Source organism: Microcaecilia unicolor, chromosome 4 (assembly GCF_901765095.1).
Source record: "Microcaecilia unicolor chromosome 4, aMicUni1.1, whole genome shotgun sequence".
In the NCBI taxonomy this organism is placed as follows: domain Eukaryota; kingdom Metazoa; phylum Chordata; class Amphibia; order Gymnophiona; family Siphonopidae; genus Microcaecilia; species Microcaecilia unicolor.
This window is the reverse complement of record NC_044034.1, coordinates 232,581,804-232,606,679: the sequence shown is the minus strand read 5'-3', so window position 1 is coordinate 232,606,679 and position 24,876 is coordinate 232,581,804. Positions and strand designations below refer to the sequence as shown.

Below are 24,876 nucleotides of genomic sequence, written 5' to 3'. Positions count from 1 at the left end.
AATAAGAGATACAGACAAATATTGTGATGACAAAAAAAACTGTTATACGTATTTTCAATATAATTTATCTAATAAATTGTTATAACAGAGAAAAGCATGTTATATTGATTTAAAAGCTTATTTGTATGCTTCTATTGTTTTACAGTGCCCTAAAAATAGAAGCTGATATTCAGTGGTACAGGTGTGTATAACTTACGAATAAGTTACATTACAATTTTCACATATTTTCAATGTTAGTATTTGTGTAAGTGCCTGCACTGAAAAACCACATATAAATTAACAGAGATATGACTTATTCATATAAAATTATTCAGGCATTAGCATTTACAACTTCTAGAATCAGCAGCTGAATCTTGTCTCCTCCCTTGCTTGACCCACAATTCCCCCCCTGACGATGCTTACATTACAGCTGCATGTAAAAAGTGGATTTACATGTGTAAATCGGTAAATATATATATATTGTTCTAGAAATTCCTTCATATAGTACATGTATTCTATATTTGCAGGGGAATAGCCACAAGTGGGCCTGGATGGGATTGGGCCCATCCACCTTTGCCCAATGCCCACCCAGAGCGGAACACCCCGGCACCCACAATCCAGCCTTACTCACTGCCTTCCCTTTCTGCAGGCTTGAAATTGCTGCCTCTTCCTTGGATAGTGGATATGGAGAGAGAAGAAATGTCAAATGGACAGGAGACTTTGGTGAGCAAGAAGAGAAGACAGAGAGACGCAGAAACCAGAGCCTTGGACCAAAATGATTTGAAAAATAAAATGGGTACACAAAAAAAGGTAGAAAAATAGTTTTATTTTTCTATTTTGTGATTTGAATATGTCAGATTTGAAATGTGCATTCTGCCAGAGCTGGTGTTAAGACATGGCAAGGGCTCAGGGCAGAAATTTAGAAAGGGATCCTAAAGCTTACTACCAGGCTGCACCTTCAGCTTCTGGCAGGCTTGGGGCTCTCTCTGGCCAGGAGGCCAAGGGCAGTTGCCCTAGTTGTACCTCCCTAACAGCATCCCTGGCATGTCATTTACAAGACATACAATGTTGTGAAGTACCAGCGTTTTATACCAGGTCTTGTGTCCTGACGCAGCTATGGCGAAACGTGGCCATGTTGACGTGGGTCCTGATATTTTCTATAAGCGAATAAAGAATTTTTATTTCACATACCATTGACTGTATTGTAGAATGGCAAAACACCATATACCGTGGTAAATTTCCTCATCAACATTTACACCTGCTTTGAGTCATGCATAATCACCAGCAAACTTTTCTTTCAGTCCTGCTGTTTAGTGGAGTATTGTGCTCACCTTTCTGAGCTTCAAAACCATTTCCCTGTGCAGAAAGTTTGTTGAGTGATCGTTCCCTAATTAGCTCCCAAGAGCGTGCAGGTTTATAAAATACATCACTTATATAAGGTGAGGCAAGAAAAAAAGTAACCTCTAGAGGTATTTTTGCTGTTTTTTCAGCAACTGCTTGTAATTTCAACATGAAATTTTACAGCTTTATTTGTTGTTACTATCCACGTTTATATGTCCAGTGGAATAAGATTATCTTTAAACACGGTGAAGGTACAAACTTTTTAGTGTGACCACCCAGTGATTTTTGCACATTCAAAAGTGTTTGCACTGTAAAACTACCATTATTTGGAAAAACAAAACCAGGGTGCCAGCTTACTTTTAATGATGTCACAGTAATGCAGACTTTTGTAAACATTAATTTGAATACTTTGTATTTAATAATATGATAATTTATAGATCATTTATTTAAAAGCATTTTGGATCTGAATAGCAATCATGGGCAAGGTGTTGGTAGTGGACTAAATGAGAATCCAGACACAGCATGAACAAGGTTTCACAGCAAAAGCAATAGTGGCTGCTCATTATCTCAAGAACCTGAAGTTCAGCACTGTGAAGAAAATTTCTCAGTTTGACTGCGAAATTCTGACACATTGTTAATTGTATTGTTTGAATCATGTTATTTTACTGTGTTTTAGCATGAACAATTTAATGCACAAAAATTGCTAGGTAGTAACACTGAAATGTCAGTAACATCAGCATAGGTTAAGCTAATTTATGGGCTCATTTTCAAAACAGAAAGAAACTCCAAAAAATGTAACAAAGCAGCAGATGGACTTTTTTTTTTTTTCCAAAACATCCAAATTGCTATTTTTGAAACCCATTTTAAGACAGTTTTCTATACAGTTCACAAGGGGGAGGGGAATGTTGGGGGAATGTTCGGGGTAGGATTTAGGTGTTTCCAGAACTTGGACGTTTTTCTGCCATAATGGAACAACGCAAAAACGTCCAGGGCTAACAGAGATTTTGGTTTAGACCTGTTTCAATCATGACTTAAGTCACAAATAGGTGCCCTAAATGATTAGATGACCACTGGAGCGATTAATGCATAACCCCTCTTACTGCTCCAGTGGTCACTGACCCCCTCCCTCCCCCCAAATATGTGAATGAAACAGTAAATACCAGCCTCTATGACAGCTTCAGATGTTACAGCATGTCTTATTAAACCTGCAAGCAGGTCCCCATAGTAACTTAGTGGTTAATGCAGTGCACTGTAGAGATGGGGGCCCAGGCCCATATCCCCCTCTAACTATTACACTTGTGGTGGAAAGTGTGAGCCCTCCAAAACTCACCTATAGGTGACATCTGCAGACATAAAGGCTATTGTAGTGGTGTACAGTTGGGTAGAGTAGGATTTTGATGGGTTTTGGAGGGCTCACCATACCATATAAGGGGGTAACGGTGTGATGTGTACCTGGGACCTTTTATGTGAAGTCCACTGCAGTGCTCCCTAGGGTGCCCCACTGCTCTGCTGGCACGTCTGTGTGGCCAGTCTACTAAGAATGCTGCCCCCCCCCCCCCCCCCATACATCCTAATGACTTGATTTTGTGCATTTTTCTCTTGGATGTATTTTTCTTCCTCAAAATGGTCCAAAAAGATAGATGCACTGAGCACAAAAACATGTAGTATATGGCCATTTTTGAAACAAAAAGTTGGACATTTTGCTAGTTTGAAAATGGTCATGTTTGCTACTTGATTTTTGGATGTTTTTTGAAAAATGTCCAAAATCGGATTTAGACGTCATATTGAAAATGTCCCTCCACATGTTGTTTAATAGCAATATGTAAGTTAGATGAATGTGAAGAAATAATGTGTTATAAACCTGTAAAATGTAATGGATATTTTCCTCCATTGATTATGTTCTGAAGTGTATTTCTCCTATTAGACCAGCAAATGGTGCATGTTTATCCTTAAAGCTGTTAAAGAGGACTGACTTCTCTTTCTTTGATTGGGAGGCGTGGCTAGTGCTGGGCAGACTTCTATGCTCTGTGGCCTGAAAATGGCAGATACAAATCAAGGTCAGGTATACACATAAAGTAGCACATATGAGTTTATCTTGTTGGGCAGACTGGATGGACTATACAGGTCTTTCTCTGCCGTCATCTACTATGTTACTATCCTGCTTATTTTCGAACGAGAAGGCTGGCCATCTTCCGACACAATTCGGGAGATGGCCGGCCATCTCCTAAACCCGGCCAAATCGGTATAACCGAAAGCCGTTTTGGCCAGCCTTAACTGCTTTCCATCGCGGAGCTGGCCAAACTTCAAGGGAGCGCGTTGGCAGGGTACAGAAGGCAGGATGGGGGCGTGGTTACGAGATGGCTGGCTTCACCCGATAATAGAAAAAAGAAAGCTGGCCCTGATGAGCATTTGGCCGAATTTACTTGGTCCCTCTTTGTTCACGACCAAGCCTCAAAAAGGTGCCCCAAATGACCAGATGACCACCGGAGGGAATCAGGAATGACCTCCCCTTACTCTCCCAGTGGTCAGCAACCCCCTCCCACCCCCCCAAAAATATTAAAAAACATTTTTTTGCCAGCCTCAAATGTCATACCCAGCTCCCTGACAGCAGTATGCAGGTCCCTGGAGCAGTTTTTAGTGGGTGCAGTACACTTCAGGCAGGTGGACCCAGGCCCATCCCCCCCTACCTGCTACACTTGTGGTGGTAAATGGGAGCCCTCCAACCCCCCCCAAAACCGACTGTACCCACATGTAGGTGCCCCCCTTCATCCCTAAGGGCTATGGTAGTGGTGTACAGTTGTGGGGAGTGGGTTTTGGGGGGGATTTGGGGGGCTCAGCACACAAGGTAAGGGAGATATGCATCTGGGAGCAATTTTTGAAGTCCACTGCAGTGCCCCCTAGGGTGCCCGGTTGGTGTCCTGGCATGTGAGGGGGACCAGTGCACTACAAATGCTGGCTCCTCCCATAACCAAATGCCTTGGATTTGGCCGGGTTTGAGATGGCCACCATTAGTTTCCATTATTGCTGAAAACTAATGCCGGCCACCTCTAAAGCCGGCCCAAATGTTGAGATTTAGCTGGCCCCGACTGTATTATCGAAACGAAAGATGGCCAGCCATCTTGTTTCGATAATACGGTCGGGACGCCGCTTTACGGGGCCGGCCTTGAAGATGGCTGCCCTTATAGATGGCCGGCCCCGTTCGATTATGCCCCTCCAAGTTACTATGTAGGTAACTGAAAATGGATCAATTATAACACTAACTAAACATTTGCATACTTCCTAGAAAAGTACCTGGGAAGATCAGGATATAACTGTTTGTATACAGAGCCTCAGTCAGATCTTTTTTCATGCTTTCCACTCCCTCCGGGGTGTCCACTATGTTACAAATCTTGGTATTATCCGCAAAAAAGGCAAGCTTTACCTTCTAAACCTTCGGCAATGTCACTCACAAATATATTGAACAGAATCGGCCCCAGCACTGACCCCTGAGGCACTCCACTACTCACCTTTCCCTCATCTGAGCAAATTCCATTAACCACCACCCTCTGGCGTCTCTCCATCAACCAGTTCCTAATCCAGTTCACCATGTCGGGTCCCATCATCAGCCTGTAAAGTTTATTCAAGAGCCTCCTGTGGGGAACCGTGTCAAAAGCTTTGCTGAAATCTAAGTAGATTATGTCTATAGCACGTCCATGATTCAATTCTCCGGTCACCCAGTCAAAGAATTCAATGAGATTCGTTTGGCACAATTTACCTTTGGTAAAACTATGTTGTTTTGGATCTTGCAACTTATTGGCTTCCAGGAAATTCACTATCCTTTCCTTCAGCATCGCTTCCATTACTTTTACAATAACTGAAGTGAGGCTTACCGGCCTGTAGTTTCCAGCTTCTTCCCTATCACCACTTTTGTGAAGAGGGACCACATCCGCTCTTCTCCAATCCCATGAAACCTCTCCCGTCTCCAAGGATTTATTAAACAAATCTTTAAGAGGACCCGCCAGAACCTCTCTGAGCTCCCTCAATATCCTGGGGTGGATCCCATCCAGTCCCATGGCTTTGTCCACCTTTAGATTTTAAAGTTGTTCATAAACACTCTCTTCTGTGAACGGTGCTATATCCACTCCATTCTCATATGTACTTTTGCCAGTCAATCGTGGTCCTTCTCCAGGATTTTCTTCTGTGAAAACAGAACAAAAGTATCTGTTTAGCAAATTTGCTTTTTCTTCATCATTATCTACATAGAGGTTTGCAGCATCTTTCAGTCTCACAATTCTCTTTTTAGTCTTCCTCCTTTCACTAATATACCTGAAGAAATTTTTGTCACCCCTCCTTACATTTCTAGCCATTTGTTCTTCTGCTTGCACTTTTGCCAGACATATCTCTCTCTTGGCTTCTTTCAGTTTAATCCGGTATTCCTCTCCGTGTTCCTCTTCTTGAGTTTTTCTGTATTTCACGAACGCCAACTCTTTAGGCTTTATTTTCTCAGCCACTTGTTAGAGAACCAATTGGTTTCCTTTTTCTCTTGCTTTTATTTACTCTCCTTACATAAAGGTTTGTGGCCATATTTATAGCTTCTTTCAGCCTAGACCACTGTCCTTCCACTTCTCGTATGTCCTCCCAGCCCATCAGCTCCTTCCTCAGGTATTCCCCCATTTTACTAAAGTCAGCATGCTTGAAATCCAGGACTTTGACTTTTCAGTGGCCGCCCTCCACTTCAGCTGTTATATCAAACCAAACTGTTTGATGGTCACTGCTGCCCAGGTGGGCACCCACTCGGACATTTGACACACTATCCCCATTTGTGAGCACCAGATCCAGCATCGCTCCCTCCCTCGTGGGTTCCGTCACCATTTGTCTGAGCAGAGCACTTTGAAAAGCATCCACGATCTCTCTACTTCTTTCTGATTCTGCAAATGGAACCTTCCAATCTACATCCAGCAGATTGAAATCTCCCAGCAACAGCACCTCTCTCTTCTTTCCCAACTTTTGAATATCTGTGATCAGATCTTTATCTAGTTCCTCCAATTGTGTCGGAGGTCTGTAGACAACACCCACATGGACAGAGGTTCTATCATCTCTTTTTAAGGTGATCCATATTGCTTCTTCCTTTCCCCAGGTCCCTGTCATTTCAGTCACTGCGATATCATTTCTCACATATAGAGCTACTCCTCCACCTTTACGACCATCTCCATCCTTCCTAAATAGATTATAGCAAGGTATGTTTGCATCCCATTCATGGGAACCATTGAGCCATGTCTCCATGATTGCAACAATGTCTAAGTCTGCCTCCAACATCAGGGCTTGAAGGTCATGAACTTTATTGCTTAGACTGCGAGCATTTGTGGTCATTGCTTTCCATCTACATTTCAGTGGAATTTTTATCTTCTGTTTAGTTTCTTGTTTAGTCTCACTTCCTACTGTGTTGTTAAGAAGTGATTTGCTAAGATTGTTGTTTTTGTTGTTTTCTTTTCTACTGACGCATCTAGCTGGGGGTGGCCACTTGAAGTGAACTGCCTCCATATGCCACCCCCGCCTTCTAGTTTAAATGCCTAGAAATATATTGTCTGAATTTCTCCCCAAGGATTTTTTTTCCTGCCACAGTGAGATGCAGTCCATCGTTACAGTATAGTCTTTTATTTTTCCTAGTATTGCCCCATCCTCCTATGTACCTAAATCCTTCTTGGAGACACCAGGCTTTGAGCCAGCTATTGAAATTCTCAGTACTTTGCAATCTTTTCTCTCCCTTTCCAAAAGTAAGTAGTACTTCAGAGAAAGCTATTGTTTGTAGCAAAGGTTTTAACCCCTCTCCCAGCTCCTAAAAAGCTCTCTGCATGGCAAGTGGGGTATTCCTGGACAAGTCATTTGTTCCCAGGTGGATAACATCAGTGTTTGACTCCTTAGTTTCTTCTCTGATTATAGAGATTATTTGCTTGGTACTGGTAGCTGAAGAGCCTGGAAGGCATTTCACTTTGCATGGCCCCTTGAATTGTGTTTCAAAGTTAATGCCTCTGATAATCCCCTAGTAGCAACAGTTTCCTGGTATACATTTCAACACTAGTGATTTGGGGGTGTCTCTCTCTCTTTGGGCACCTTCATATCTTTTTGTTCCACCTTCATTACTTTTTCTTCTGACTCAATTCTATTTTCAGGGACGTCACAGTGCTGTAATGGAGCAAAAGAATTCTGTAGGGGCAACACTTGTGAGGGCGGATGCTTCTATGCCACATAACGTAGTCTGCCTGAGCCTACCGTGCTATTTGCACGTTTTTTTGTCCACTGTTCCAAGGTCTGAGAATAAACATAATTATTTTTTCGCCCTGCTTGTCTGGACTGATAAAGAATTGTGAGAGGTCGATGTCAAATTTTGGCAAAGTAATTTGAAAGTTACTACTACTTATCATTTCTATGGCATTACTAGACGTACGCAGTGTTGTACACTGGATATGAAGTGACAGTCCCTGCTTGACAGGGCTTACAATCTAATTAGGACAGGACAAATAAAGGATAAGGGAATTACTAAGGTGGGAATGATAAAACATGGGTACTGAACAAGTGAGTAAGGGTTAGAAGTTAAAAGCAGCATCAAAAAAGTGGGCTTTTAGCCTAGATTTGAAGATGGCCAGAGATGGAGCTTGACGTACCGGCTCAGGAAGACTTTGCCAGGCATATAGTGCAGCAAGGTAAAAGGAATGGAATCTGGAGTTAGCAGTGGAGGAGAAGGGTGTAGAAGGGTACCAACAAAGAAGAAAAGCTTGCAGCCTAAGGACAAGGGTTGCTCAGGGAGGAGGGATGCACTCATGGGGGTCAGAAAGGAGGCATGTTGGAGTGACATGGGGATGGAATAATTGGTGTTGGACTCACCATGGGTGGGGAGGGGGGTACAGTTGTGCTGGACTCACCAGGGATGTTGGGGTTCTGGACATCGAGAAGGGGGGAGAGGGATAGGTTGAGGTTGATGTTCTGGGTGTGGGTATGTGGATCTATGGGTGTGAGTGTGTGGGGAGTTGTGCTGGACTCACTGAGAGGGGGAGGAGAGGGACAGAGTGAGGATCTGGTTCCAGACCTGTGGACAGAGGACAGGATAGATGCTGGACTATGGGTGAGGAAACAGGGGAGAGAGGGGGGAGATGGTGGACTGGGGGAGAGGGAGGACAAAGGGAGAAATTCCAGCCTCTGGGGAATGGATGGAAGAGAAGGGAAGAAATGATGGGCTGGGTCAGAGAGGACAGAGACACAGAGAGATGCTGAACTACATGGGTGGAGTGGGTGAAGCATAGGCCACAGACAGACGATGTTGGTCAGGAAGGACAGAGAGTGGAGAGAAGGGACAGGGACACAGAAGGGAGAATTGGGACATGGGCGCAGATGGATGATGTTGGATGGGATGGATATGCAGAAGGACAATGCTGGATACAGAGATGGGGTATGAATGGTACACAGCAGTGATGTTAGACACTGGGAAGGATAAGGACACAAAGGGGCAATGTTGGACATAGGTGGATAAGGAAACAGGGACAATCCTGAAACCGGGGGGGGGGGGGGGGGGGCAGGGACACAGAGGAGCGATGATGGATATGGAGGGATAGGGATACAGAGCAGCAATAATGAACATAGGGTGAGGGATATAGACACAGAAGAAAGATGCTGGACTGGGGGAGAGGATAGGGATACAGAGAATGGAGATGCTGAAGATAGATAGCGGATAGGGACACAGGGAAGATGGCGTTCCTTTTCTTTTTTTGATTTTATGCTAATAGTTTTTATATTGTTAACCGCTTTGGCCTAAAGGCAGTATATTAAGTCTTAAATAAATAAACAAACATATACATGGAGAAAGAATAAATGTCAAATGGACAGGTTACACTGGCAAAAAAAAGACAGAAGAAGAGAAAATAGAAATCAGAAACTAGGACTAACACAACAAGAAAAATGAAATGACCAGACAACAAAGGTAGAAAAAATAATGTTACTTTCTATTTATTGATTGGAATATGTCAGTTTTTGGAATGTGTATCTGCCAGAACTAGTTTTAGACATGGCTAGGGCCTGTGAGAAAAACCTCTCTCACTGGCCTTCAATATGCAGCATTGTGGTAGCAAATCTCCAGCATTGGGATGGGCCACCCTTGGCATCTCTGCTGTAAAGCTGTTACACTGTGAACATAGGCCCACCCTATTAGCGCATATTAATTCCTGTATTAACCACTTAATTAACTTTATTTATAAATCCTTTTATAAGCTCTCCTTAGACCTGGTCTATTAGAAATGGTGAACATAAATTAAACTCATAACAGAACAGAAAGAACAAGATAAAAAGAAAAGACAATGAATAGAATAACTCAGTAGTTCCCAAACTCCAGTCAGGTGTTCAGGGTATCCACAATGAATATTCATGAGACAGATTTGCATGCAGTGGAGGCACTGTATGCAAATCTGTCTCATGAATATTCATTGTGGATATCTTGAAAACCTGACTGGCTGGGGTGCCTCCAGGACCAGGTTTGGGAACTACTGGAATAAGTCATACCAGCTATCAGGCCTATGCTGGAAAGATATATCATTTAAAACCATTTCTGAATATATCCAGGTTAGTATATCTCATTAGGAAGCCTATTCCACCACTGAGCCGTTGTAACATGAAGGGCTCCCCCATCCCCACCGCCCTTTTCTCTTGTCTTACAAATCTTTGTGTTGCTGTGACTATTTTAATATTCTGTGGGGTGCATACTTTTCCAATCTTTACCAGAATTGCACAGGTCTCTGATACTGGAATGTATTTAATGTAAAAAAAAATAATAAAAAGCTTAAACAAACACTTTTCTATTACCGGTAGCGAATAAAACTTGCAGTAAAACGACTAGCACTGTCTCTTCACTTCCTATATATAACCAAAATAGTGGCCATATTCTGGACAATTTGCAGTCTTTTAAGATGTTTAAAATTTAAATCTACATATAATCCATTACAGTAGTTGAGGGAAATAATTACTAATGCTTTAGTAAATAGAATCTTTAAGGAGGTAGTTACCAAGGTGCATTAAGGCAATAATGCATGTTATTTGCCCTTTAACACATGTTAAATGGCAACAACAAGCATTATATTACTGTAATAGGTGTTAGCTTAGGTTACTGTGGGCTACCTAATAATGAGATGAAAAGCACTGCATTATTTTGTACATCAGAAAAAGCCCTAATAGAGCAACCTTGACCACTAGGAGCAGTACTGTGAGATATGGCTACAGGTGGCAGTCGCAATCTTGAACCTGGTGCCAGCACGGGCAAGAGTGACTGGGGATTGCCTGCTGTGCACCTCCCCACCCCCCCCACCCCAACTAGCATAGTCCATGAGGGATCCCTTAAGGTAGGTGTGGGAGGAGGGCCCACAGAAACGGTGAAGAGGGCAATGGGGAAGGAGAGGAATACAGGTCTCTGTCAGTGGGGGAGGGGGAGGAATGTGTTTTTGGGGGGATGGGGTGGTGCAGGTCTCCAGGAGGGGTTTCTAGGGCATCTCCAGTGGAGAAGGGGAGGAGGAAGCTGCTGCTTTATTTCCATGCTAGATATGCTTCTGGGGAGCAGAATAATGCAGCTTGCAAGTTGCAGAAGTCACTAACATGGTACTGAGATATCTCAGATGAGTGACTTCTACAATAAATTAAGGTGCAATAAAAGGCCAACTTTTACTGCACCTTAGTAACTATCCCTTTTAATTTTTTTATATATTAATTTGTTTAAACAAAAGTGTCATATAATTTGTATATGTTGGCCTACTCAGAGTACATTTACTTTTAGAATACACGCCATGTTTTGAGCAAGCTATGCCGGGACAAAGTTCTGATCGTTGCACTTCCAGCTCTGTAGCTGGTTTTCTCGTATTAGACATCAGATACTGGATGACCCCTGATGCAAGCACTGTGCACTGAAACATGACCTGTATCAGGTCAATAATGTACAAGATTGATGTATTATAGTACAAGATTGATCAATGCAGTGAAATTAAAGGATTTGTCCCTTGTCAACTCTCGCTTGGATTATTGCAATTTACTTCTCACTGGTCTTCCACTCAGTCATCTCGCTCCTCTATAGTCTGTCCAAAATTCTGCAGCACGACTTATTTTCCGCCAAAATCGTTATACCCACACTAGCCCACTCCTCAAGTCACTTCACTGGCTCCCAGTCCGCTTCCGCATACAGTTCAAACTTCTCTTACTGACCTTTAAGTGCATCCATTCTGCTGCCCCCCATTACCTCTCCACTCTCATCTCTCCCTACATTCCTCCCCGTGAACTCCGTTCTCTGGACAAATCTCTCTTGTCGTCCCCCTTCTCCTCCACTGCTAACTCCAGGCTTCGTTCCTTTTCCCTCGCGGCACCTTATGCCTGGAATAGACTTCCTGAGCCTGTACGTCTAGCTCCTTCTCTACCTGTTTTCAAATCTATGCTGAAAACCCATTTTTCACCACTGCTTTTGGCTCCCTAGCCTCTACTCAATTGCCCTCCCCTTGTTCCTTCTCACCCAGTACTTCCCTCACCCTTAATTGTCTTGTCTGTCTGTATTTTTAGATTGTAAGCTCTATTGAGCAGGGACTGTCTGTGTCAGATGTTCAGCGCTGCGTGCATGTGGTAGCGCTATACAAATGCTAATAATAATAATTTTTTAAGGCTCCTAGTGCTTTTTCTGTTCCTTTAAACAAATAAGGACAGTACAAATAACTAATACCAAAGACTTACCATTGTAGCAGTAAATGGAATGTTATCAATTAGGGATGACACCAAAGCAGAGACCCAGACCACAAGAATAATAGCAATGGCAAGTCGATGGTCCTTAGGAACTCCCTAACAAAGATAAATGAAGACCATAGTCCATAAAATATCAAATACCTAATGTAATACTTAATGAAATCTTCTGAAACAAACCTCTTAACAGTATAATTGTGAAATCTCAATATGGAGCTCATTTTCAAAAGAGAAAAACGTCCAAAAAGTGGCATAAATCTGTATTTTCAAAACCAATTCTTAGATGTTTTTCTATGAAGTCAGTTTGCTTCTTGACAACAAATATGAATACAAATATGATTTAGCAACCTCTATGACAGCTTCAGATGTCAGAGTCAGGTCTATTAGAGCAGAATGCAGGTCCCTGGAGTAGCGTAGTGGTCAGTGCAGTGCACCATGGCGTGGGGAACACTGGTCTCTATCTCCCTCTACCTGTCACATTTGTGGTGGAAACTGTGAGCCCTCCAAAACTCACCAGAAGCTCACTGTACCCACATATAGGTGCCCCCTTCACCCATAAGGATATTGTGTACAGCTGTGGGAGGTTTTGGGGGGCTCAGTAGACAAGATAAGGGAGCAATAGTGAGATGTGTACCTGGGAGCATGTTTTTGAAGTCCACTGCAGTGCCCGCTAGGGGCACTGAATACTGGTGCCTGGACATGGCCACACTGAATATTGGTGGTTAATTCAGCCGGCGACAGTAAGTGTTTAATAAAATGCTGATCGCCGCCAGCTGAATATTGGGGAGATGGTAATTTTCTGAAACTGAATAAATCCAAGACATTGGGGTGGACAGGCTGCTAGAGCTTATGCAGGCCTAGCCGATATTCAGCCTGGACTGCATAAGAGAGTTATGCATGCCCTGGTTGAATATCGGCTGGGATCCACATAACGATTTTTTTAAAATAAAACCTCCCAATCACCCTCCCAGCGTCCCTCCTCCCCCTGCCATGTTCCTAGGTCCCTCCCACCAAACAAACCCTCCGTACCCCCTCCCACCTCTCCCCCTCCCAATCTAGGTGCCCTCCCAGCCTACCTGTCTCCATGGTGGTCCAGCAGGGGTCTGGGGGTAGAAGCACAGCCCCCTTGCTCCTGCCCCATTGCAGCTGCCTTTCAAAATTACTATTAACTAGTTTCCACAGTACAAAACCCATTTCTCCATAGTTCTAACTTGAAATTTCTGCCACAGCCTACACAGCATTAACAGATAGCCTCTAGAAGGCACAACAGGGACTAGTTCAGTCTTCATTTTGAAAGACAGCTGACCCTGCCCCCAAAGACCCCCACAGGACCATCAGGGAGACAGGTAGACCCGTGGGGGCTTACCTAGATATTAGGAGGGGGTGGTTCATTTGGGGGGGGGGGAGGAGAGGAGAGTCGTAGAAATATGGTGGTGGTGGGGGGGGGGGGGTAGGAGGAGGCTGGGAGGGAGATCAGGAGGGTTTTATAAGAAAAATATTTACTATGCGGATGCCTACCTGATATTCAGTGCTGGCACCTGCATAACTAAGCGGCCAAATTTAGGCCAGCTTTGAGCTGTCCTAAATTAGGCAGCTTAGCTATGTGGGTGCCAGCACTGAAAATTGCTGGTATCTGTATAACCCCAGGCTCCTCCCCAGTGCTTCCCCTGACTTGTCCACTTTTTGCAGCTGAATATCCCCACTTAGGCAGTGGGAAGCAATGTAAGCATGCAGGAGAGGCTCCTGCCTGCTTAAATTGTTTTGAATATCAGCCCCAATAACATCTACCTCAATAGATGGACTCCCAGGGCACCCAGCCTCCATCCCTGGAGTCATAGTACACCAGTATCACCACCTGGAACCATTAATTTGCATATCATTAATGAAAGAAGTACACATGAGGCCAAGGACGCATGTTAGATTGCATTATATCATCATCTGATTCTTTTCAAAGTATCTTAGTAGATCATTGGGCAGTTCATAAATCCTTATGGTCTGATCATGTTTTGCATGAATTTATATTATATTTACAAGTAAATAAGTCACATTATAGGGACAGAGCTACAATCTTTTCAAGGGGTAGGATTAATTTTTCTCAATTGTGGTCAGTGGTTGAAAAACGCTTTTCTCAATTCGCAACATCTTCCTCTAATATATCATTGCAAATATGGAATGAAACATTTCAATCTGGATTACATAGTGTGGTTCATCAACTCCCACGTCCAAGGAGTTGAGGAAAAGAAAGAAGGAACATAGAAGACTGGAGAGGACTTGGAGAGTGAACAGACAGATATGTTGAAATCTCTTTGGAGATAATAGATACATATTTACCAAAAAGAGATTCAGTTACAGAAAAAATTATTTCTCTAATAAGAATTTGGACAGTTGAAATTCCTCTAAGGAACGTTTTAAGTGGGAAGCTTGTCAGCACCAGTGGAGAAGTGAGTTCAACAATCAGATATTACTCAGGAAGATTTAGCTTCATATTTTCAGGAGAAAATTCTGAAATTCAAGGGGAACTAGATAAAGAGTAAGACTCTAAAGGAAAGATAGAAATAGGGTTAGATGGGGTTCAGACCGATGTGGTTTCCTCTAGAGTTCCGGTTGATTGGGTCTGGAATTCCTTTTTTATTGTAGATGAGGTGTTAATAATAAAATTACTTACAAAGTTTGCAAAAGGGTCCTGTCAATTGGATCCCTGCCCAGCTAAGATTCTGAAATCTATGCCTTCACATCTGGTGCCTACGCTCACTCAGTTGGTAAATCTGTTTTTGGGGGAAATATGCAAGTTCAGTTGGTGCATATCTTGCTGACCCCATTGCTGAAGAGTTCTAATATTAACTCAAATCTTTGTTCCAACTATAGACCAGTAGCTAATATTCCATTCTTGGCAAAGCTTGTAGATGCAGTGGTAGGACTACAATTACAAGATTATCTTTTTACTACCAAATATTAGATTCTAAACGGTCGGGATTTTGTCCTAATTTATAGCACCAAAACTATCTTACTGGCCTTACTGACAAATTTGAGAATCTGAATCAACTTGGACAAAGGTATACCAACCTTGATTATGCGCCTAGACTTGTTAGCTGCCTTTGACTTGGTCAGTCATGACATCTTGTTAGGGAGATTTTCTCAGTTTGGAATTTCAGATACAGTCTTACAGTGGGTTTCTGGATTTTTGAAACATTGCATCTTGTAGGTAGTGTGGAATAAATCTGCATCAAAGTTGTGGAGTCCCACCAAGGCTCACCACTTTCTCCAGTTCTTTTTAATGTATATTTGAGCAAAATACAACCTGTACTTAGTCCTTTTGATGTAACGTACTTTTCTTATACAGATGATATATCTTTAATATTTCCTGTAGAGAGGAGTTTTCAGGAGACTGTACTATTTCTTTGATTTGGCTGAGCAGTGTTTCATTAATTGTCCTACTTACCCCTTCTGCCACCACTATATTTTGGTCTGTCGCCACGGAAGGCCTTATCACATTTTCACAACTTAGTAGACAAGTCTGCCACTGACTTAACAACAAATTTGTCCAGGATATGTCTAAGTGGTTTATTGCTGCTCACAGACTTGTTCTGAACCCAACCAAGACTATCGCTTGTTGGGTCCCAGGATTTCATTCTGTTCCTTCTGTCCCCCTAACTTTCTTCGATCTTCCTGTAACCCTGGTTTCTTTCTTTAGGTATCTAGAGGTTATTTAATACTATTTAATATTTTGGGTTTGCAGGCAGGGGGAGGAGCAAGCAGAGGGGGGCCGGGGGGGGGGGGGGGTCAAATTCTATGCTTACCCACTTTGGGCTCAGGCCCACCCAAAATCAACTGTCTGGCTATGCCCGATACATATTGTACCTGTATGTAACTCACCTTGATCTACAACTGAAAAAAAAGGCATAAAATAAATACAACCCCTCCTCCCCCCCAATATTCAAAACCATTTAACTGGCCAGGAATGGCATCTAGCTGGTTAAATGGCACTTAACTGGCTATCCAACAATATACAGGGGGGGGATAACCAATTATCCCCTGCTGAATATTCCCGGTTTGCGCCTAGGAGATAACAGGTTATATTGCATGATATAGCTGGCTACCCCTAAATATTCAAGTCATATTTGGTTATTGTAAGCCGCCACATCGGGCTGCTTAAATAGCTGGTATAACTGGCTATCTTCGAATATCGACTTAGCTTAAACTTTAAACCAGCAAAAAATTAACTGGATATTCAATGCCGGTCACCTGAAACGGCTCCACATTGAATATCCGGGCTGACCACCAGCCGCAGGAGTTATGTGTATGAGTTATTTATGTGGAGACGGTATGGAAGTAGAAAGGGTCAGTGTTATGGGGGTGCATGTCACAGAGCTCCATGTCACAGGAAGCTCTGAACATGCTCAAGTACATCCTGCCTGTTGATTTGATGCTTCAAAATCCTGCCCCTCCAAAAACATTTATGCTCTGGGCTTCACCATGTCTAACACCAGCAGTGGGTTTAGTTGGGGGTATGTGGATATATGTTTGTGAAGAGAGTGTCAGGTTGGTGTGTGCATGAGGAGGGTTGTGTGCCCGTGGAAATGATGTTTTGAAGGATGTGCTAATTTTAGTGTAGATATAGGTTGTGCGTGACAAGATCTATGTATGAAACTTGAATCTTCCTATTCTACATTCAAAAAACTCCTCAATTTTTGGTTGTTTAGTAAAGCCTTTTCACCATTGTCACCCCCCCCCCCCCCCCTTCATTTTCTCTCTTTCTTTTTTTCTTCTTCTCCCTGGCTCTGCTGAGCTTGTATTGTAAACCGCCTAGCTGTCATCTGGCGATTGGCAATATATCAAATAAACTAACTAACTAAATAAGTAAGTGTGTAGAGCATGCAGGGGTGTGATAACACATGTGGGAAGAGGTGTTAGATAAGCATGCCATTCTCCACCAGCTGCATCAGAATTCTTTTTTTTCTGTTTTTTTTTGGTTTTGTTTCAAACTACTGAACAAAGGAATTTTGAAATAGAGTAGATGGCAAAATTCCGCAGTTTTCAACCACTTTTCATGGAAAACAATGGAGAATTTTTGGAATGATTTGTTCTCTCAATATATTGACCTGACGTTTCTGGCTTTAAAAATCATCTGGGATAGGCCCATTCTTCTTGTAAGCCAAGTTTGCCGATTCAGTCCCAACATTGCATATAGTGGAAAGTATAACAGAAGCTCTTACCTTTATTAAAACAGCTGTCTGTTCTCCAATATAGTCTATTAAATGCAGATGAGTCAGAGCCTAAAATATCAAAAGTATAAGTGAACGGTTAAAAACCATTATACGTGAAGCCCCATTTTACATAGGATATTGAGAGGGGAATTGAGACATCCAAGTCAGGAAGTACTCAGTCTCCCTGGTACACACGAAAGGCTCTTCCAAACATAGGGGGCCTTTTACAAAGGCGCTCTGAAAAATGGCCTGCAGTAGTGTAGATGCGTGTTTTGGGAGCACGCAGAATCATTTTTCAGCGCACCTGTAAAAAATGCCTTTTTAAAATTTTTGCCGAAAATGGACGTGCGGCAAAATGAAAGGGGAAAGGGACTGGATATACCGCCTTTGAGGTTTTTTGCAACTGCATTCAAAGCGATTTACATATATTCAGGTACTTATTTTGTACCAGGGGCAATGGAGGGTTAAGTGACTTGCCTAGAGTCACAAGGAACTGCAGTGGGAATTGAACTCTGTTCTCCAGGATCAAAGTCCACTGCACTAACCACTAGGCTACTCCTCCACAATTGTTGTGCATCCATTTTGGGTCTGAGACCTTACCGCCAGCCGTTGACCTGGCAGTAACCATGCAGTAACGGTCTATGTGCATAAAATGCTGATTACTGCCCGCAGCCAGAAAATAAAAATATTTTCCAGCATACGTAGCGGACGCGCATCAAAAATGAAATTACCGCGAAGCCCACGCGGTAGCCGGGCAGTAACTCAAAATTGACACACGTTGGGCACGCATAGGCGCCTACGTGGCTTAGTAAAAGGGCCCCATAAAGACTTTTGCAAAACCTTATATGTATGCTGGCAAATACCTATATATTTGTCAGCATGTACGGAGAGAGCAGTGATTTCATAAATATTCGCATGCACCAAAACAGCATCGTCCTGCAGAGCTTTACATGAGAAAGTACCAGCAACTACATGTGCAAATGCTGATTTTGCAATCTACACTGTAGTTGCTGGCACTTAAACCACCCAGCACAGACATCCCTGATGCTCAAATACCAACCCTCCAGACAACACAAGACCATCCCCTATCCCTCCCCACCCCTCATATACATTACAACCTCCCCCATATCTTTCAATCCCCTCCATCTCCCTGATGTCATCATAGCCTACTAGACTGCACACACTTATTTGGCAGCTTCACTAGACTATCACTAGTGGTCAGAGGCACCATTTTGAACCCGGAAGCTGACGGAGCAGGAGTGACTGGAGATCACTCCTGTTTCAACTAGACCACCAGGATGTTTTGTTGGCTACTGGAGAAGTATAGGGTATGGAGATGGAGTAATATTGGGGAGGGGGGAGGGGATTGTGTTGTTTGTTGGAAAGTTCTAGGACAGGAATGATCTTGTTGGGAGAGGAATGGGTCAGTGGAAGGGAGGGGTTCCGTTGGCCTTGCACCTTTCACTTGAACATGACTCATGTGTGCCTCAGGACAGGTGTTGAAACTTTTTGGATTTACTATTTGCACAAGTAGCCTATTCACATATGTAAATGCAAATATTTGCATAACCCCAATTATGTAAATAAAAGCATGCAATAATCCCACAAAAATGTCATTTCAAAATCAAAAAAGGGAATCTTATGAACAACTTTGCACTCCTCAAATACTGCACATAGGAAGTGAATTACTTAGTTTATCTGACAACACCTAGGGACTGTTGACTGAATTACTAACCAGCATTCACTGCTAAATAATCATAGGTCTTTAAAATATGACATATAAATCATCTCTAAAAAGTAATGAGCTCAAACTTATTCAGTAATCTAGTAAAGAAATAAAGAAAAGATGACCCAAAAGCAGCCATTGTTTTATAGAACTCCTGCATTACAAGCATTCCGGTTAATAGTAACAAAAAAGTTATGTATTTGCTCCTCGGTATGCAAATCTATCTCATACATATTCATTGTAGATATCCTGAAAACCTGACTGGCTGGGATTTCCCCAGGACAGGTTTGGAAATCACTGATATAACTCCTCTAGCACCAATATTTATTTATTTACACTGTGGGGTTAATATTTTAAGGAGCTGCCTAGTTGAAGGTGAAAGGACGGCATGAAAATGGCACTATTTTAGTCATTTATGCGCCTAAGTACTAACTTTTGTATGTAAAGAACGTCCTCAGAGCTGAACTGGGAGTCATATAACATAGATGAACACACACTAGTACAAAGAGGATTTGGTGAAAAGGGAGGGGTGGGATCTTTTGAGGGGGGGAGGCAAGGGTGGGAAAGTGGAAAGGTGAGGTAGGGAGTATCATAGAATGGACAGGTGAAATAATGATAGTGGTATTGATTGGAAGAAAAGGCAGGGGAGGAGGAGGAGGGCATGTGAAAGGTGAAGGCAGGAAGAGGATTTCGGCATACAAAGAGTAATTTTAGATAGGGTATTGAAGTGAGATGTTAATGGTGTGTGTAGGTAGACTTTTTTTTAGCTGTGGAGAATTCTTGCCCCACTCAACCCTCTCATGGGTTGGGAATAATAGCAATAAGGATTTTTGTTGCAGCTGGTGGCTAAGATGGTTTTAACTGGTGTCTGGGGAGCAAAAAATAGGAAGAAATCTGTTTTTTTTTCTGGGCTTGTTTGTGACCTCACTATGAGTGATAGCAAAGGTTTGGTGTCACCACAGGTGTTCAAGGGGTAAATGGTAGAGACTATTATTAAGAACAAAATTACATAGCATATTCAAAAGCATGGATTAATGAGACAAAGTCAACATGGATTTAGTGAAGGGAAATCTTGCCTCACCAATCTACTGCATTTCTTTGAAGGGGTGAACAAACATGTGGATATAGGTGAGTCAGTTGATATTGTATTCCTGGATTTTTTAGAAGGCGTTTGACAAAGTACCTCATGAAAGACTCCAGAGGAAATTGGAGAGTCATAGGATAGGAGGTAATGTTATTCTGTGGATTAAACACTGGTTAAAAGATAGAAAACAGAGAGTAGGGTTAAATGGTCAGTATTCTCAATGGAGAAGGGTAGTTAGTGGGGTTCCCCAGGGCTCTGTGCTGGGACCGCTGCTTTTTAACATATTTATAAATGGCCTACAGATGGGAGTAACTGGTGAGGTAATTAAATTTGCTGATGACACAAAGTTATTTAAAGTCATTAAATCGCAGAAGGATTGTGAAAAATTACAAGAGGATCTTAAGAGACTGGGTGTCTAAATAGCAGATGACGTTTAATGTGAGCAAGTGCAAAGTGATGCATGTGGGAAAGAGGAACCCCAATTATAGCTACGTCATGCAAGGTTCTACGTTAGGAGTCATGGACCAAGAAAGGGATTTAGGTGTCATCGTTGATGATACGTTGAAACCTTCTGTTCAGTGTGCTGCTGCGGCTAAGAAAGCAAATAGAATGTTAGGTATTATTAGGAAAGGAATGGAAAACAAAAATGAGGATGTTATAATGCCTTTGTATCAATACATGGTGCGATCGCACCTTGAATATTGTGTTCAATTCTGGTTGCCGCATCTCAAAAAAGATATAGTAGAATTAGGAAAGGTGCAGAGAAGGGCGACGAAAATGATAAAGGGGATGGAATGACTTCCCTATGAGTAAAGGCTAAAGCAGCTAGGGCTCTTCAGCTTGGAGAAAAGGCGGCTGAGGGGAGATATGATTTGACACTTGACATTTCGCATTTTAGATTGTAAGCTCTTTTGAGCAGGGACTGTCCTTTGTTAAACTGTACAGCGCTGCGTAACCCTAGTAGCGCTCTAGAAATGTTAAGTAGTAGTAGTAGTAGGTCTATAAAATAATGAGTGAACGGGTAGATGTGAAGCATCTGTTCACGCTTTCCAAAAATACTAGGACTAGGGGGTATGCGATGAAGCTACAATGTAGTAAATTTAAAATGAATCAGAGAAACGTTTTCACTCAATGTGTAATTAAACTCTGGAATTCATTGCCAGAGAATGTAGTAAAAGCAGTTAGCTTAGCGAAGTTTAAAAACGGTATGGACGGCTTCCTAAAGGAAAAGTCCATACACCATTATTAAATGGACTTGGGGAAAATCCACTATTTCTGGGATAAGCAGTATAAAATGTTTTGTACTTTCTTGGGATCTTGCCAGGTATTTGTAACCTGGATTGGCCACTGTTGGAAACAGGATTCTGGGCTTGATGGACCTTTGGTCTTTCCCAGTATGGCAATACTTATGCACTTATGTAATGCTGGGAAGAATTACAGCTAGGTGTCACCAACTAGCTGCGGGGGAAGGGTTTGGGTGATGAAGATAAAACCGCTCTGGGGATGTCGTTAAAGGATAGTTTGGTTCAGTTGAGCTCAGTTGGTAAGTGTGGTTGTACAGATAGAGTGTGAATGTCAATGTTAATGACTTCTTACAGAATACCAACTAGTAGAATAGTATGCACCATGATTTGATAGCATGCACTTTGCCAGTGGTGGTGTGTACATGATAGGAGTTTGGGCAGAACATGAATGGCGTACACAAGTATATATGTAAACTATAGAATACTATAATTTTTGTATGTTCCTACACAGAACTAGACATGGGCATTTACACCAGCTATAGGGCTAGTATGTGCTCATACCTTACACCCCAGATACTATATAGTGTGACTGGAATTGTGCGTACTAATCCAGTCATATCCTGGATTTGCACATGCAATTTAATTACTTAACAAGACAATCAGCACTGATAATTACCACTTAAGAAGCAATTATTAACAATAATTGGCATAAATTAGAATTTATGCGCACCACTTGCTAGGGTTATTCTGTAAAGTGGTGCAGGTCAATTCTAATTTGTGCTGCCAAAAAGGGGGCGTGGCCATGCATGGGCAGACCATGAGCGTTCTGAAAATCTATGCGCATGGTCATAGAATACAGCTGCTCCGTACCTAGCTTTGGGGCCCTTTTACTAAGGTGCCTAGGCGCCTACGCATGTCCAACGCATGCCAAATTGCCACTACCGCCCGGCTACAATGTGCTGTCACGTTTTTAAAACTGGAACTAGGTTTGTGAGTCTTTGGGCCACTGCCGAGGAGTGGCAGTGGCAGGCAAAACCACCCAACACCAGAGACAGGGCAGAACTCTGACAAACAGTTAGGCTTCACCTGCACATGGCCACCTTTCACCAGGAGTTGAGCCCCTGGCTGCAGGCGGCTGGCAGGACTTATAGGACAGGGCAGGAACAGGATCCCAACTAGGCTGAACAGGGACTGAGGGTCAGAGGGGAAAGGAATATACAGGGGCAGCAAGACAGGGAAAGGATAAGCTAAAGGACAGGACTGAAAGCTGCAAGCAGCCACTAAAACAGGGAACAAAACACTGATTAACAAGACACAGAAGAGAACTGAAAGCTGCAGAGCAGCCACTAAGACACAAGCGGACAAGGACTAAACACAAAACTATAACCCAGAGACAAGACTAGAAAACAAACCACAACCTAATTTAACCACACATAGACTAACTGAAAACAGACAAGAATTTCAGGCAAGAACCCACACAAAGCAGAAGTGCAACAAGCACCAACAAACCAGGGCCTAAGGCGATGCAAAGGCAAAGCAGAAAGGTTTCAAAATGGCTATTAAGCCCAGCAGCAGCTGAGGCTCAGCTACAGCAATCACCAGGCAACAACGGGTGCTGTGTAGGTTCAACCAAAGCAAGTCTGGCAGCTCGGAAGATCCGGACCGGATTGGGCTTAAATCTGGAACGGGTGACAGACAGTCCATTGCAGCCACCAGGTGGTGAGAGGAAGGAGAGCATGAAACATGGGCACAACCGTGACATGTGCCCCGGGTGGCAATTCCATTTTTGGCATGCACCCAAAACACACGGTAGAAAATATTTTCTATTGTCTACCACTTACCTGGTGGTAATCGGCAGTTTACGCAAGTGGAACCCTTACCACCCAGTTAGCGCGTGAGACCTTATCGCTAAGTCAGTGAGTGGGGGTAAGGTCTCAGGCCAAAAATGGACGCAAGCTGGTTTTAATTTTGCCGCACATCCATTTTCCAGCACAAAAAAATGCCTTTTTTTAAAGGCACGCTGAGGAAATGGACCAGTGCATGTCCAAAACACGTGCCTACACCAGTGCAGACCACTTTTAGATGCACCTTAGTAAAAGAACCCTTTAGGCGCTAATATTTACATCAAGTTTTACTTGGCATAAATGGATGTGCCTAGAGTTAGGTGCAGAGTATGGGCGTAGTTTGACTGTTTCATTTGGTGGGGCAAAGGATGGGGCGGGGAATATTAGCATATTCATTTGCATATATATGCAAATGAATATGCTAATATGGAGGAAGGAATGAAGGGAGAAAGAGCTGGCTTTTTTTGCAAATAACCGTAATAAATATGTATGAGATCTCATACATATTCATTATGGTTATTCCCAAAAAAGCCAGCTCCTTCTCCCTTCCTTCCTTCCTTCTTTCCTCCTTATTCAGAACTCCCTCTTCCTCTCCAGTAGTATTTCTCCACCCCCTTTCCCATACCATGCCAGTGTAGACCTTAGAAATGCATAAGCTCTATATGTAGATCCTTCAAGAGGTAATGTGTCATGATTTAGGCTCTAAAACCCTTTCTGATGTTTTGGTGTCACCTCAGTAAGGCCAACACACAATCTCTCCACTGCAAAACACTACACACAAACTTGTGCAAAAACACACTCATAACCTTACCAAACCATAAGAGCACTAATTCCAAGGACAGGACGAGCTACAACCTTATGCGTGGAAAGGCAGCACTGTAATTACAACAGGCTCTAAAACACCAGTACACTACCTAGTGAAAACAAAAAAAGGGGCTGCGAATACTATATGCTAGCAGAATACTGCACCTTGATCACACATGAAAAACACATGACACAACAGATATGACACCAGGAACTAGAAATAAAAAATATGAAGGCAAAATACTGAACTGCAAAGTTACCTCAAGAAGTCAGACTCAGCATGCAGCAATACTAGAAAAATTGAAACTTATATACAAAATATCACAGATGCACATTTCCAAAAGCTGACATATTCCAATTAATAAATTCTGAATAAAATACTTTTTTCTACCTTTGTTCATTTAGTTTTTCTATTCGTTTTTGTCCCAGTGTCTTCTGTTTTATGAAGTGTCTTCTTCCCATTTGATAATTTTTCTCTCACCATGTCCACCATCCTCCTGTGTCCTTATGCGTCCTGTCTACCATCTGTAGCCCTGTCCCTATCCTTCCTCCAGTTTCAGCATCTACCCTCAAAGTGTTCCGATCCAGCCCTTAAATTCAGCAATTTCCCCTCCATCCATATCCAGCATTTCTCCTCACTTCCCTCCCCTACCCTCTATCCATGTGTATCTACTTCCTCTGTCTTCTCTCCCCTCCATCCATGTCCAGCATTTCTCCTCTATCCCTTCCATCCGTGTGCATCTCCTTCCTTTCCTTCCCTCCATCCTTGTCCAATATTTCTCCTCTTTCCTACCCTCCACTCCATCCATGTCCAGCATTTCTCCTCTCTTCCCTCCTCTCCATCCATGTGCATCTCCTTCCTGACTTCCCTCCCCTCCATCCATCCATGTCCAGCAACTCTCCATTCTCCCCTGCCCTC

At 42.7% G+C, this 24,876-nt stretch overlaps 1 protein-coding gene across 1 annotated transcript in view; it reads right to left on the bottom strand.

Moving 5' to 3' along the window:
- OCA2 (OCA2 melanosomal transmembrane protein) overlaps positions 1–24,876 on the bottom strand; it is a 229,932-nt gene that overhangs the window by 36,663 nt on the left and 168,393 nt on the right. Inside the window, exons 20-21 of the mRNA XM_030201311.1 lie at positions 17,265–17,324; positions 12,046–12,150 (exon numbers count right to left, since the gene is read on the bottom strand). Of these exons, the coding sequence (XP_030057171.1) occupies positions 12,046–12,150; positions 17,265–17,324 (165 nt within the window). The remainder of the gene's footprint in view (positions 1–12,045; positions 12,151–17,264; positions 17,325–24,876) is intronic.